Below are 17,178 nucleotides of genomic sequence, written 5' to 3'. Positions count from 1 at the left end.
AGGTTGTCTCTTCACTCTGTTAGTGGTTACCTTTGCTGTGCAGAAGGTTTTTAATGGATATGATCCAATTTGTTGATTCTTTGTATTATTTCTAGTGTATCCAGCGTTTTTGTTCAGCAAGGTTTTGCCTACACCTATATTTTTATAATTTTTACCTATTTTTAATTCCAGCAGATTAACATTTTGAATGCACATGAAATTTTCAGTGAACTTGGTAATAAATAATATTCCTCCTTTATTGAGACAACATTGGTAAATGTTTTCCTTGTTCATATGTTTTTCTACAGCTCTAAATTTTTATTACTTTATTCTGATTTTTTTTGTGTGAATCGGTCACTACCATTTCAGTGTGAGTATTTGGCATTTTACTAAATTTTATTTGGAACATTGTAATACATACATAGAATATTATCATTAATATTATAATAAGAAAGGATGAAAGTAAATGTTCCAAATATATTGGCAATCTTTACATATTTGATTTGGCATATACTTTTAACAGCAAAAGCATGTTCTTGCATGATTCAGAATTGTATCTTTCTAGTATGTGGCTTTGCCAGAAGTTGCAAGGTACGCCTGCAAGACAGCCTGTGCAAGCATCTTCTAGGACTCCCGTAAGAGAGGTGGACAGGAGGCAAAACTTGGAGGTTAGTGAGCATTGCTGTGTGGGGGCATGTAACAGGGGATTGTGATGAAGAAAGCAGGACTTTCAACACAAGACTAGCCCACAGTTGAAAATGACAACCAATTATAGTCATTTTCTTGTTGACAGATATTTAGAATCTTATTTTTTTCCCAACTTGGAAATTTCTTCAGCAATAAAAGGGAATAAAAAGAAACAAAACACATTTCTATGATACATAAGTAACAGTCATATTTTATCCCTCACAAATCACTTTTTAGGGGAGATAGGAAAGGTCATTTTATCAATGTTAACTGTGCCTTTAGTGCACAACTTCTATACGTGCTGAGAAGTGTACTCACGCTCACTTTCCCGTTGCGATTGTCTTCTTCCCTCACAGCCAGAGCCTTCAGAAAACTATCCTGCAGGTCTTTACCAGCACTGGTTAGTGTCCTGTAGAAAGAAAGCCTTCAGTTATGTCACGTAACAAATATTCTTAAAACACTGGGGCCAAAAATAATGCTTCTTTATGCCAAGTACCAAGTTCCTTATAACATAGAAACAATGTGAAATCATGTGATCTACTAGATTCTTTTATTTAATTTCATGCAGTTATACAGGCTTTATTTGCAAATAATGAGTCAAGTCTATAAGTAACATATACACACATACCAGTACTCATGCCAGATTTAATTAATTTCATTTAAATGTCTCTTTTATTGCTTCCGTCATATCATGAAGATTCAAAAAATATTTACCCCTTCCTTCCCACCAAAAAAACATTAAATTGCCAAATATGTGTGGTTATGATACCTATAGTCCCAGCTACTCAGGAAACCTAGGCAGTAGGATCACAAGTTCTAGGGAAGACTTGGAAACTTACTCTGATCTATCTCAAGACAAAAATAAAGCAAAAAAAGTTGTGATATAGTTCAGCAACAGAGCCCTGGGCCAGTATATAAAAGGTTCTGGGTTTGGCCCCCCTGTATTGTGCAAAGCAAAAAACAAACAAAAATTGTCTGTAACTTAAATGTAAGTTATTTATTAATTTAAGGAAATGAAAATACTGTATTCCTAAAGCAATGCAATTAGTGGAATACAGCATTAATTTTAGTTCTATGAAGAGAGGTAATAAAGATGAGAAAGGAAACTAGGTTGAGATATCTTTGCTAGACAAAAGGAAGCATTAAGAATTCAAGGCAGACCTGAAAGTTTCAAGGAAACCTGTGTTGGTTTGGGGCTTATTATGCAAGGTGAAACAGTATAATACAGGACATATATTTTATAAGATTACTTATAATAGTCATCCAAAGAATGCTATACAAAAGAGTGCAGGAAATCTGTCCACACACTAAGACCAAGGAATTCAGCTGAGGGTCTGGATCCCATGGAAATATCCTACATGAGTCCAGCTGGATACCTAGAGCTCATAACAATGCCTCCTACTAATTCAACTGGAAGCCCAGAGCCTATGGCAATGTCTCATGCAGACCTGTTTCTCAGATCTGAGCTGGGAAGGTCCAAAGGTCAGTGGTGGAATCTAGAAAGTCTGTGCCAGCAGGATAAAGGATCTGTGCTAGCAGGCTGAAGGATCTGCACTGGAGCCAGGAAGCGATGCTCAGAAGAACCAGAGCTCCCCCAAAAGGTACCACAGAAATCCCCAGCAACAATGAGGTCCTGAGCTCCTCTGAAGATCAAGATGGCCAAGTTCCCATCAGGGAAGCCAATGCAGCAAGCTTCCCCAGGGGACTGGTAGTGAACCGTCTTCCCCTTCAGAGCCAGGAAGAGATGCTCAAAGTGAGGAGCAGAGCTCCCCCAAAGTGAATCAAAGTTATTCTCAGTGCCAGTGAGGTCCCAAGCTTCTCAGAGGACGAAAACAGCAAGTTCATTAAGAAAGCAGCATGATGAGCTCCTCCAAAACAACCAACTGCTCCTTCCAGCTTCCACCAGCTCCAAAAGCCTTTCTCTGCTCCCAACAGCCTCTCTCAGTTCGCAACAGCCTCTTTAGTTCCCAAAAGCCTTTCTACTTCTCCAGTTCCGCCTCTTATGCTGCTGGCAACAATCCCCAGGTGGGTCTCCCACACCCAACACCATGCTTACTCAGTTCAGCTGGGAGTTATAAGTTGACCACCAGTTGTCAATTTACCACAAAACCCATCACAGAGATTTCAGAAACACAGAACTACATAATGCAGAGAGGTCAAAAGTGATTTGTGAAACCACAATCTTATCTGACCTGATTTAGAGCCATTGTGGAAAGGACAGGGATGAAAGACTGGATTCAGAAGTGCTGAGGAGGTAACAGCAAACTGGCAACTGTGTTTGGTGAAGAGCCCATGAGCAATTGCTGCCAGGTTTCATTAAATCAATACAGACAATTAGGATAGGTAAGCTATTGATTATTTTGTTTACCTAGTAAAACAGCCCTGTAAACTGATCCTGACTTGTCTGCATTGGCCTCTAGAGCTTTATTGTCCTGGACTTGCAGTACCAATACCAACTAATGAGATACACATGAGAAATGACTGTTACTTAGTACCAATGAAGAAAGCCAGCTATTTAAGAATTTATCTATATTTTTCAAAAATGACTCCTCCAGATTATAATGTATCCTAAATACTGTTCTACCACCAAATCCACAAATTATAGAATTCATTTTGTCAGTTGATTACTCAAAAATCATGTTAAGGTCCAATTTGATCATCAACCCAATTCCACAGCAGGGCTTTTTGAGACAGAGTCTCTCTGTGTAGTTCAGGCTGGCCTTGAACTCACTATGTAGTCCAAGATGGCCTCAAACTCACAGTGATCCTCCTGCCTCAGCCTCCCAAAAGCTGTATTTATAAGCATATACAAATATACCTAGCAATTTTTTTCTTTATTTTTATAATTAATTTTATTGGTACAATTTAGATGTGCATAATGATCACATTCATTTTAGGGAATTTGTATCTGTACAATTTTTAAAAAAGTGTTACTGTAAAAGATAAATTGCTTTTGATGTCCTCATAAAATACTTCCCATTACTTCAAACACAATTATTCCATCATTCTTGCTACTTTCTGAAGCTGTTCTGGAAATTCTTTTTCATGGGTGTCTTTATGAAGTGTGATAAAAAAAATACGGTGACTGATTCTAAAACTATTTCAGTGTTTTTATCTACCTTATTCGGTGGATCTGGCATTCCATGACTTCTAGCTCTTCCCCAAAGTTAGCTATGAAAGATAAATGTTTTAAATTGATTTGGGACATTGAGACACACAGGACAACACAAAGATACTCGTGAAAGATGATTTTCAGAACTGCTTCAGAATGTGGCAAGAAAAATAGGATACATGTATTTGCACAAGATTGGAATATTTTGAAGAGAATTAATGACAATATGCCTTTAATGTAACAAAATTTTTAATAATTTAAACATTCGCAGTTTGTTTTCATCATACCTTATATATATCATAATTTGATGAGTTGTTCATGCTCACTTTATGTCATATTTTACAATTTACTGTTTTGTAGCTACTGCTGTTGTTGCTGTTATTTCTGGGAATGTGCATGCAATCATCAAAATTATCCCCAGATATATCTGAGATAAAATGCTAGAAAAATAGATTTCTAGGTACCACTGATAAGGAAGACAAGAGACTCTAAATATTCTTCCAGGCCTGGCTTCTTTCTTATGGGCCTGGGTTTTCAGCAGGTTTTTGAGCCATTCAGGGAAAGGAAGCAAATTCTTGCTGCACCTTGCTATGGCGGAGATTGTTCTCCCTTCTTCCATTAAAATGGAAGCCTCTGTTTTCAACTGGGGACATAGTTGCCTGGAATAAAGAGCCCTTTTCTTAATCTTGCTGAAGCTAGGTATGTCCATGTGACTAATTTTTACACGATGGGATCCAAATGAAAATGATGTGCAAATTCTAGGAGCTGCATCTAAAAGGAGGCAGGTACACATGTCTTCCTATAGCTATAATGCAATATGACCACAGTTCAAAATGTCATCTTAGACTCAAACTAAAAGCCAAAGGTCAGTAGTATAGAAAAACAAGAAAGAAAAAAAAGATACCCTGATATCTTGGGGCACCAGCACAGCTTGGCTTGACACTATCTTGTCTTCTTCCACATGAGACTGAAAAGAATTTATATTGTTTCAGCCACACTGACTTGGGTTTTTCTATTATATTTAGCCAAGTCTAATCCCAATAGCTAATTCACCCTATGAACCTGGCACATCCTCCTGAAGAAGGTTCTGGTCTGTGATGGGCTTAGTGACCAGACTGAACTCTAACTTTATCTGTAATAGTCTAAGGTTTTCCTGTTAAAAAGAAAAATTTGTGTTATTATCTGTTTCTTTCTTCTATGTATGCCTCTTTTTAATTTATGTCTTACACTCTGAGTAATTACTTTGAAGATAAAGATACACAGTGTAGTAACTATTGTTATTCTCTTACTGATTAAAATAAAAATAAAATTAATATTTTGAGTAGAGGTGCAACCTTTTAAACAGAACCATGAAATAATGAAACTAAATAGAAATATAAGATGAGGCACTAGTTTTTAATTTGTACTCACCCTTTAACTGACTAGTTGGAATCACTACATTTTCTGACTGTGGATTGCATGGTAGTCTGAATAATCTTTAAGTCCCCTACATGCTCCAAAGCTTATGATTTAAGTTTATCATATGGTATTAAAAATCACCAGACCATTAACATATAATCAGTCTAAGGAATGTGTCTATTATACAGACAATACATGAGATCATGCTGCTGCTTCTGTACTGTTTTGAAAATCTTCCATGCCAAAATGAACTTCATTTCCTAAAACTCTGTTAGGAAGATAGAAGAGCTTTTACTGTATAAATTAGAACATGGAGGATAAGCATTTATGATTGCACAACTACTTTCGCAGAGAAAAAAGATTACATAAATAACCTTTCTTACACCATGCTGCAGCTGGGAACTTGAAACTTCTCAGGAAGAGGAAATACTAGAAAAGAAAGTTAATAGAAAATGTGTGGTAAGGATTTCTTAAATCTTTAACATGCATTATTGTTATTTAACTAGATTTATTTAACAGTCAGTGACCTGAGAAACCTTGCTTAAATAAATATTACAAAAGGAGTTATTTCCTCAAGAAGTGAAGTAGATCTGTTACAAAATCTTAGGGTTATAAGTTTTATAAAGGTAAATACTTCATCTTTCTTGTTTACACTCCACTACACTTTCAAAATGGGGTAAAAGTTACATGGATCAGTTAATTTTTAACAACTCTGTTTAATCATTAGCTGAAGGTATTTATATAATCCTACACACGTGACTAAACAGTCTTAATCCTCAACAATTAAACTACTGGTTTTATTATTTAGGTATGTTGTTTATGTATTGCATTACATATTTATATTATTAGGTTAGCTAATAAAGAGGAAGAATAAATTACAAAAGAAAATTCTGTAAAACTTAAAATAGGAACTCATTTTCAGATTTTTTCTTGCTTAAGAGTTCATTAACAGTGAATTGTTTCACTAAATATTTCTGATTTCTTAGTTGTCTTAAGATTTTAAATGTATTATTGGGATTGTTCAAATGAGCAGTGCTGACTGATCATTAATGTGTGTTCCAATAAGCAACTTCTGACACTATGACAAGTCAGAGATTAAATCTTATTTTAATAAAACCACATTTTGGAAACACTTCCAATCATTCTCAAACCAAGTCCTAAAGAGGGGTGTTTTAATTTCCATTTAGAGTTGAAGTGAGAGTCGATGAGGTTGAACAATTTGGTTATAATATTCAGCTGTTAATCTAGATTGCACTGATTTCAAGTGGTTATTCTACTACATTAGAATAACGTTATCCTACTACTACTTCTGGAATCCCAGAATATATCAAAGCCAAACTGTCATAGTATTCTTCTGTCGTGAAAGCACTAAGGATTCACTGGGGAAAAGAAATTTAAATCAGTAGCAGTGGATGCAAGTGAAGTGAGTGCAGCATGACGCCTTCTTCTTGAGGCTCTTACGGAAAGGTAAAATGTACACTCATCTTTCCAGCCTAGACTAGAGTTCTGATCAGTTAGCCTGTTGAGGGGTAGTTCGGAATTTTTTTAAAAGCCAGTGAACTCTGACATAAACTGCATTTCATACTTGTAAAATTTATATTCAGCTCCTCAGTACTTGTTTAAATATGTGATTCAATCTCTGTGCTTTAGTTCCTTAAAATGTTTTGTACATTCAGTTCAGAAAAATTTAAAGACCAGTACATGACTAAAAGTGTATTGTAAAAGATGCATAATATTATTCTCTTTAAAACAGCAAACATGTATGAAAAAACAGTTTTGAGAAATTTCTTTATTTCCCTTGGAGAAGCTTCTTTACAGGTTACAGTATGTATTTCTATTTGCAAATTTGATTGATTTAAAAATATGATTTAGTTTACCATAATTGTAGATTTTTGACAGTTCATTTAAGAATTAAATATGGGACTTGTGCTTCTACTGTATTTTAATGTAGGGCATCTACTACTCTACCACAAAGAGATAATCTTTATACACATTTTCTCCAGGAAAATATGATAAAAGTACATGTGCAAGAAATTCTACAAGTGTGCTCATATTAGACCCAAATAAGAAAAAAAACTTCTGAGGTCTTAATAGAGAAAGGATTAATAAATATATGTTCATATAAGAGAATTCAATAGAAACAATGAAGGTAAGCCCTTTTTGCTTTGTTCTCTACATAAATTAGGAGAAAAACATCCTACATTTCTTCAAATGAAATGTTTCATTGAATATCTCCTAACTGCCTCTACAAAGAAAAGTACGTGTATGAAAAAGGAGACTGAATAGAACATCAGAAAGTGGAAAGATGCCCCATGCTCCTGGATAGGTAGAACTAATACTGTCAAAAGCCCCGAAACACTTACACAGATTCAGTGCGGTCTCAATCAAAACACAAATAGTATACTTTATAGATCTAGAGAAAACCACCCTAAAATTCACATAGTACCAGAAGAGACCAAGAATAGTAAAAGTGACTCTGAGCATTATAATGTTTGGGTAAATGTATGTCATAACATGAACTAATGCCAATAATATCAACAAGAATGAAACATGGGGTATGGGAATTGGAGGAAGAGGGAAGGAGGGAAGGAAAGGGAAGGGGAGGAGAAAGGGATTAAAAAAGGAAAAGAAGCTGTGGTGTATGTATGTAAACACTCTCCAAGATGATTGTAATCTGCATGGATTGCGAACATGTACTAATAAAACGTTTTAAAAATTTAAAACTGTCTCTAGCAGTGGGAGATCACCACATTCTGTCCCTCAGTGTATTACGGTGTATTTGCTCTGTTGTTAGTCACTTTGCTCTGCCTTAAAAAATACTGTACACATGACTGGTGCAAACAACAAAGCTTATTTTATGATAAGTCTCAAAGATAGAATTTTGAGCCTTGGGTACAACATAATTGGGTTCTGATGAGGGTCGTCTTGCTGGCTTTCAGACTTTCCCTCTTTTATTATGTCCACAGGTGCCAGAAGGAGCACTATTACACTCCCTACTGTCTCCTTTTATAAGAGTACTTACTGGGGTCATGGCCTATCCCCACTCTCCTAAATGAGTGGATGGCAAGAAGTTTAAATAAAAGAGACAAGTGTATGATTTGGGGAGCTTCTAGGAAGGTCAAAACTCTATGGGAGTAGAGACTTTCTGGGGATTGAGACAAAGAATGTCTCTGGGCAGCCTGTATTTAATACGTTTTCAAACAAAAGGAAAGGGATACTGAGGCAAATGTGGAAACTGACCGGTACTTTGAGAAGTCAGTTCAAAGACTTCTCAAAGCAGAAAATTTTGCCAATTCAGATAACTGTTTGATCTCTAAGGCTGGCAGCTTTATTGCTGTGGAATAGGGAGGGTCAGCAGCCTGTGTCCTTGGCTGCCTCAGCTCTGGTGTTATTTTGACTTCAGAGCGCTGTGCATATGCTCTTTTCCAACACAGCCAGAGGTCCGTCTGTTCAGCAGCTTAACCCGGCACATCCCAGTCTCCAACAGGCACTAAACCCATCATCAGAGTCCCAGGCAAATGAGGTACCTAAACCTAATGGTTAAAGGGCTCATGTTCAGTATCGTAATTGAGAGCTACAATTTTCAACTTCCAAATTTTGAGGAAACATACCTCAGTCCATAACATGCTTTTTCTTGTTTTAGAACTAATTTTCTAAGTTTTATTCACTTTCTTGACATATTCTGTCTAGATTGTCTCATCACCACTTTATACAACTTGGAACTATGAGTTTTCCTTAATCATATGGGATTAATTAGCATGTTTTCAACTTCTGACATATACGATATTGAGTTATCGAAGTTATCCATTCTTTTCTCCCCAGCTCTCTTTAGCAAGGTGCAAACAATTTCAAAGCAGATAAGCACAAAGTGACTATGTTAGCCTTTCACTGCTGTGACAAATTTCTGAAAAAGAAAAAAAAAAAAAAAAAAAACCTAAAGGAGGAAAGATTTATTTTTGGCTCTGGGTTACAGAGGTTTTAGTCCATGGTTGGATGGCTGCCCTGGACTGAGCCTTAGGCAAACTGGAGACTGTGGGAGAAGGATCACTTGAGACTGCTCATCAGAGGGAGGAAGAGGAGCAGGATACACCTTTCAAAGGCATAACCCACCCAGTGACATAGTTCCTCCAAGTGAGCCCAGCTCCCAGTGGCACATTGAGCTGTGAACACATAAATCAACCGATCCACTGAAAAAGACAGCATCCTCATGACATCATCACTTATGTAGGCCCCAACCCCAAACACTACTGCACTGGTAAGTCAAGGATTCAATACATCAATCTTTGGCAGGACACTTTATATTTCAACTGTAACAGTGAACTGAATAAAATGGACCATGAAGATTTCTCTTGAACAGAATAGAGATAAACCTCCTGTTCCTTATCTTGTTTTTTTGTTTTTGTTTTTTTGTTTTTCTTCCGGTACCAGGAACTGAACTCACGACCTTGTGCTTGCCAGGCAGGTGCTGTGCCGCTGAGCTAAATCCCCAGCCCCCCTGTTCCTTATCTTGAATATGAATTTATGTTAATATATATATATGATCAGATTATTTAACCTCTGTAGAGAAAGCATACATGAAAGCATACAGCCTAGTAAATTATTAAATTTATTTACTAAATATAGAGTCCACTAAATTATTACAAATTCCGTTCTCGTAAGTCATTACCCAGGTCAAGAAACAGAAAAATGAGTAGGAGTCCACGTTCACCCTTCCTTCTTCTCACCCTACTCACAGCTCCTTCTTCTAGTCCTTGTCACCAGCACAACTACTTTCTCACTTTGTGATCTGCAAGCCTCTCCGTGTTTCTTTATCTCGGTCTCCAGCCTTCATAACCGTCACTTGCTTTTATCATGTAAGTATGCACCTCTGAAAAGACAGTTTTACTTGTCCAGTTTTATCTATAAATGGAATCATAAATTATATATTTGTAATATGCTATTTATTTTTATACTCAAAATATGTTGATGCATGTATCTCTACATCATTTTTATTTATTTATTTATTTGGCACCAGGAATCAAACTCATGACCTTGTGCTTGCCAAGCAGGCACTGTGCCGCTGAACTACAGCCCCAGCCCATCACTGAATATTTTGTATGAATATATATTTATTCAAGCAATTGTTTTTAAGATCTCAGGGCTTTTGTCTCATTTGGATCTATTACAAACATGTTGTTAGAATTTCTTGTACATTTGTCTTCAGTAAAATTTCTCTAAGATCTATAGCTAGCCATAGAATAACTGTTATAGGATTATTTGTAATTTCAAACGTATAAATAATGCCCATTGTTTCTAAATTCTTAGAAGCAATTTATACCACTACCAGACAAAAAGTTCCATTTTCTCCCCATCATTGCCAACATCTGTTATTTCACAAATTTTTAAGTGTCAAGCAACCAAGTATATGTGTACTACTACCTCATAATCATTTTAATTTTGCATTTCCCTGGTTATTTTTACATGATAATTGTCCACCTAAATTTCCTCTCATGTGAAATGCCCATTCTAGTCACTTTTCAGCTTTCTGTTGAACTGCTGATAATCTTACTGATTTGGAGGAGTTCTTTATGCATTCTGGGTACTGTATTTTTGCTACTTTAAACACTGAATGCATACTATCCAGTGTGTAGGTCTTAATTTGAGTGTACTATAATATACAAAATTTTATTCTTTTATTATTGACATTTTTATTTTAAAAAATCTTTCTTCACTCTAAGGCCATCAGTATGTTGCCTTATCTTTTAAACTATTACTGAAACAAAACTGCAATGTCACTTTTGTGGATATTGTTAATGTGGAAAGTTTATTTAATTTTCTGCTGTTTATTGTACACAGACTAAAATCCACAGAGCATCCCAGAACATGGGTACTAAATGACATCTGCAGACTAACTGAAAGTGTGTAAATACTTCTAATAGGGTCTGGTACGTTCATGTAATAATAATTGGCCAAAATAATACATATGCATGCTTTATTCTTAGGAACAACATTTTATTAGATCTTTAAAATTTTTCACACCAACATCTTTCTCCTCAAAATTTTCAAGTTGTTTTCAAATTAGCTTGCAATGAATTTGTATTTGAAACAAACACATTACATCTTAAAATTGACTTGCACTGATTAATAATGATGTATATTAGATTTCAATCAATTGTAGTTTACATTGTATTAAAATACTGTGAACTTCTAAAGGACTATTAAATATGTTGTTTATATTTCATAATTAAAAATAAATATAATCCTTTTTTCAAGAATTTAAATAACATTTGCCTAAATATATACAGGAAATATATATATATATAAAATATATATGCTAATGTACATATATGGACTGAAATAGTATTTTAATTCAAAATTCTGTACAAGAAGAAAAGCTTGTCCCTAAACAAATTTAGATCTTCCTTTGAACATCAGTTCAACAGGACCATCCACATTTAACGTCAGAGACATAGTGGAAGTAAATCCTCTATGTACTTTTTAGTCTCCTGTCTTCTTGTAAACTATTTTTGGTGGCTTTATATTTGCTTTTAATTTAATTGAAACAATACTTTTTAGGAACAGGTGAGCCAAGATTGCATTTGGTATGATTTAGAAATTTTTTTCACTACATACTGTGATTTCCATGGAATTTCCAGGAAGCCATCAATTTATATTCTAATAACTTTCAGAAAAGAAAGTTACTTGAGAAATTAGATTCATTTATTGGTAAGAATGAAAACGGTGAAATTTCTCTTGAGAAGAAAAATAATGCTGCTTTCCTCACCTTTTTCTGCATGAGAGAGTTTTTAGATGATCAAATGTACAGTGCAGCTATCAATAACCCTGGTGAAAACCTCAACTGTCAGAAACACACAAAGGTAAGGAGAGCAGTGCTAAAATGCCCAACAGACAGCTGTTTCTTTTTATTTCTATATTGAGAAAAGCCCAAACAGGAGTCCTAATATCTGAGGTGTCTTAGATTAGTCAAATTCTATTACTTTTGGTGGACCATTTTGTTTGCCTTTGAAGGCACAGAATGGATTGGCTTCTGCGTGAGAAAGAGTGCCTGAGGGGCTCCTTTCTGTACGTTGAAAAAGCTTCTCTAGTTAATTCTCATACATGGTATGTTGTGATGTTCTCACACTTTAGAGGGGGAAAAGTTGCTGCAAAAGAAAATAGATATTCTTTGATCTAAATATTTTTTATTTTATTCCAAATACTATGTAAAAATATGTTTACTTTTATTCTCCTTTGGGAGTGAGCTACATCTTTTATTCTGATTTAGAATTCACTTTTGATCTTCTGGTTTTATTTAGACAATAAAAACATACAAATTAAGGTCAAGCAACCTCTTGTTTGGTATGCCCAACTGCACTCTATATCTGTACGTGGAAATCCATCCTATTACTTCACAGCACACTGAGGTAAGTCGTGTGTAGTACTTCAAGCAAACGAGGCATTAGAAAACTATCAAGGTTGTAATGCTCAAGAACCTCACATGTCAAGTCTCTGTGTGTATTTCTCTAATATTGTGATGGATATTTGATAAATGGAATTGCAAAGAACAACAGCTCACTGGAGAAATCAGGCCAAGTGGGAGTTCACACTGCATTCTCAACAACTGCAGGAGGTGGCAGGAATGATCATGCATCAGGATGAGTGGACACTGCAGCGATTGGAGAAGAGAGTGTGCACGGGGACAGGATGTATGAAAGGAAAGGACTTTCTGTGTTGGACTTTGGAGAGTCCCACTTGACAAAGATTGTCAGAAAGGCTTGTTGCACGATGCCCTCCATACATACAGGGTGTTACTTGTTTAATAAAAATTATACTCCTGAGATTCCATTCTGATCCCAAGTAAGAGATAGAAAGGATGGAGAAACATGAGAGAGAGACAGACAGACAGACAGATAGAGACAGAGAGAACACAGAGAGAAGAAAAGGGAGATGGGGAGAAGAGAGGAGAGTGAAGGGAAGGAGAAAGAAGGGGAGGAAGGAGAAAGGGTGAGAAAGATGGAAGCACCCTAGTCCACTGTGGAAGATTTAGCAAAGTCATATAGAAATCCTAAAGCCGGGCTGGGGATTTAGCTCAGCGGCAAAGCGCCTGCCTGGCAAGCGCAAGGTCGTGAGTTCGGTTCCCGGTACCGGAGAAAAACCAAAAAAAAAAAAAAAAAAGAAATCCTAAAGCCAAAGGCTGCCAATACAGAGCAGAGGCACCCTATTACCCCCACCAACGCAACCCCTGGGAAAAAGCAGGTCTTGGGAGGTGTGGCTTTGGTGAAAATACTTCATGGGTTTCGAAGATACTTGAGGGTACCCTCAATCAATTACATTCCCTTTTGAGATGTATCCTCAGAGGGCCACAATCTCTTCATCTATGTCAAAAGTCCTTTTGTTCACAAATACCAATGTAACATATCAATGCTTTATTGCAAAACAGGCTCAAAATGAAACCATCAATATATCATCAAGCATATTTTTATTGAAAACAGTTTAAGACTTCAGCAGATCTTTTATCCTTAGAGTATATCCCTCTAGAGATGTGTATTTACATATACATTACTGCATTTTAAATTCCTCTCAATAGAAAATTTTTCTTTGTAGCTATTGTAGTAGTCATCTTTCCATTACTGTAGTGGGATACCCAGATAGTCAATTTAAAAAGCAGAAAGGTTTATTTTGTCTGGTGCTTTCAGAGCACTCAGTCTGTGGTAGGTTGACCCTATTGATTTTGGCTTATGGTGTCACAGTACATCATGAGAAGAATAGTATAACAAAGAAGCCACTTCAACTCATAACCGGGAAGCAAAGTGAGAGACAAGAGAAAGCCTGGGTCCCTGATGTCACTCCTCCTGAAGGCTCCTCTATTTCCCACTAGAGCCACAGGCCGTGGACCAAGCATTCAGTGCATAGGCCTTGGAACACATTTAAAATGCAAAGTATAGCAGCTATGATAGCACCTAGATACACGATTAGGTTCACTTGTACACTGTATTTCAATTTTAAAGATAATTTAAATTTTGCTTTTTAGTTACAGAAAATATTTATTAAGTTCTAATATCAGCCTACAGTTGAGGGAAGATTTAGAGAAATTGAATATTACTGTTCAGCTCTTACTTCTCCACAATGACAGACACACATGGCCAGGCTGTGGCACTACTAGAGGTGGGGGAACCTTTGTGAACTGAGACCCAGTGGAAGGAACTGGAGTCACTGAGCCAAGTTCTTTAAGGGGATATTGGAACCCAGCCCATTCTTGATCTTTGTTCCTGGCTGCCATGAGGGGAACAGCTTCACGTCCACACATGCTCCCCACCATGATGCTCTTCCTCACCACAGGCCCAAAGCAAGGAGGACAGTGAATATGGACAGAAATCATGAGCCAATGCAAACGTTTCCCCATGACATGTTAATCTCAGATGTTTGTCAAGCTACTTGTTACTCTTTTTTTAATTGCTTAGTATTTCATTGTAGGAATGTGCCACTGTTTAGCTAATGAGGATTATTTGCGTTTGTTTCATGTCTCTTTGCTATGAGAAATATTGCTTCAGATTATACCTTTGCTCTTATATGCATTATAGTTATGCTATCCCTCCAGCCAAGAGGGTTGTTTTCCTTTCTGTCTCCTTGAATCTGATTATTTTCAACAACAGAATATGGGGCTGGGGGGATACACCTGGCCAGTTCCTTCTCAGAATGTATTCTCTAAGAAGCCAACTCTTATGTGAGAAAAGTAACTATAACGAGGCCTTCATTATGAACAGCCCAAGCGTTGTAGGAAAGCCGTGAAGAATGAACTGAGATGGAGGGAGGAGAGGGGGGAGGGAGAGAAAAGAAGGAAGGAGGTAGGAAGCGAGAGAGACAGTGAGAGTAGTGAGGCTCCAACATACAAGTGAAGAAACTGACTTGGTCATGACATCCAGTCCAGCCCTCTCAGGCGACACCACCCTGAGCAGACAACAGTTCCGGAACAAGTGTTTTCTTCATCCCTGAACCTTGGGTCAATGAGCAAAATAAAATATATATTTAGCACTGTGGTGTGCATTGCAGAAAAGTACCTAACTAGAACTACTCTTTATTTAGAAAATAAATAATTACTTTTTTCTGTGAAAAACGTTTTAAAACTTTTTCATGGATAAATTCTCTTCACATGTTAATTAATAAAATATGGAAATCACATTCTTTAAAATATTCTTCCGTTTCATAAATATGTCCATCATTCATAACTGGGTATTCATTCACATATACTTGAAGAATAAGGATAGGATATAGGAGCTGAAAATATATTTAGGGCTTTGTAAAGCCAGCTTTTATGTTAGGAAAATATTCCCCCTTTTCCATAATCCCTTTCCTCTCTACAGTTTCCTTTGTAATGTTCTGAACCAGACAAATACTTTGGGGACATTTTAGGAGACTTTAAAAGCTTAGATAGTAAAATAAACCACTCATTTCCAATAAAAAGCGTTGTGGCCAATGCTATTGCAGTTGAGAATTTTACCTGGCTGACTCAGGGTGAGTGACACAATTACATCTGTGCTATGAAAACATTTCACAGGCTAGGACTCGGGAAAGGATATTTTTCTTTTTCATTTCCATTTGAGGGCACTCTTTACTTCAATAAAAGTATGATTTATTTACATTTGCCCAATTATACTCACGATTATATATGGTAACCTGACTTACATATCACCACCATATCATCCATTCAAACCAGTGATATTTAATACTACATATTAATTGGTGTAATAGGCAATATATATTTGTTATGTCATTTCCAATAAATGAAATGAGTCAGATGCTGTTTTTCCATTATGTGCATCCAAATATTTCCTTGAAAGGCACAGAATATTTTTATCATAAATTAATCATTTGACTCCTTTAAAAACACTAGTAGGCATACTACTTATATCCAAAAATTCAAGTGTCATTCATGTGAAGAAATCTTAGCTTTAATACTGGAGGAATTATACACATAAATTTCCATGTATAAAACTAAAATCTAGTCCAAGAAAAAAAAGAAGCTAGTTATTTTTATAGTACTATGGTGCTATTCTAGAAGATATTATTTATATTAGAATTAATTGCTATCTGGACTTAGAATGTATAGGAACTAGGAATAACAATGTATATGTTATTAGAATAAATGTATTTTATTTGTGTAGACCCTATCTTTCTATCATGCATTTTATTTCTCTATTAAGGAACTTTTTGAAATGTGCTATCCTTTACAAGAAATAATTGGATTAGGAAGTCATTTTTTAAAGCTTGGGCTGTTATTCATTTTGACATCGTTGGCATGCTGTCAGCTAAAAAATCTACTATAAAATTTTGATTGTGACTTACATAATCTAATGTACAGGAAATGGCTTTGTAAGGACCTTAATACTGCATATTTTATTGTTTAATAAAAAGAACAACTAATTTTAAAAACTATACTTACTATATGATATTTGAAACTCCACAGAGTAAATGGTATTTTAAAAATATTATTGTTGCTCATATACTTCAGTTGAACAGTTTCCATGGTCATCCAGATTTGGCTCACTGTGAAAGTCCACACCTGACCAAATATTGGCACAAATGTTTCAAACAGTGAACAGAGCTACCAGCAGCACAGTCCATGTCACTTATCCAGCACTAACAATATAGTGTTTAAAGTTTCTTTATCAGGTTTCTGCAAGTTTATAAAACCCACCACTTCCAGAAAATGGGAATGTAACTCAGTGGCTCTCCTTGTGTGGCAACAGCATAGCTCAGGATATATGAGGAGGCAATTTTTGTCCTTCTTACTTTATATTCCAAAATTTGTGTGTATGAGTATGTTCAGTGGTGCCTTTAAAGATGTAGAAAATATTCTAAGTTATTTACTTAGCTACTCCCTGCATCACACCAGAAGTTAAATTAGGGGAAAGGTTAAGATTAAAAATATGGGGGATTAGCCGAGCATGGTGGTGCATGACTATAACCCCAGCACTTGGGATGCTGAGGCAGGAGGATCATTGCAAGTTCGAGACCAGCCTGGG

General features: G+C 36.1%; 1 protein-coding gene across 5 annotated transcripts in view; it reads right to left on the bottom strand.

The window, feature by feature from the left end:
- The window catches only part of LOC102025938 (chromosome unknown open reading frame, human C4orf22), a 576,439-nt gene that overhangs the window by 347,693 nt on the left and 211,568 nt on the right, over positions 1-17,178 (bottom strand). For all 5 annotated transcript variants that reach the window (XR_001234746.1, XM_013516245.1, XM_005388219.2 and 2 more), the window contains exon 3: positions 985-1,075. Coding sequence is in view for 4 of the 5 variants with exons in the window: in XM_013516245.1 (XP_013371699.1) it covers positions 985-1,075 (91 nt within the window). In the remaining variant the exon portion in view is untranslated. The remainder of the gene's footprint in view (positions 1-984; positions 1,076-17,178) is intronic.

Source organism: Chinchilla lanigera, unplaced genomic scaffold (genome assembly GCF_000276665.1).
Source record: "Chinchilla lanigera isolate Chin_1 unplaced genomic scaffold, ChiLan1.0 scaffold00032, whole genome shotgun sequence".
NCBI lineage: Eukaryota > Metazoa > Chordata > Mammalia > Rodentia > Chinchillidae > Chinchilla > Chinchilla lanigera.
This window is presented reverse-complemented; position numbering and strand designations above follow the sequence as displayed.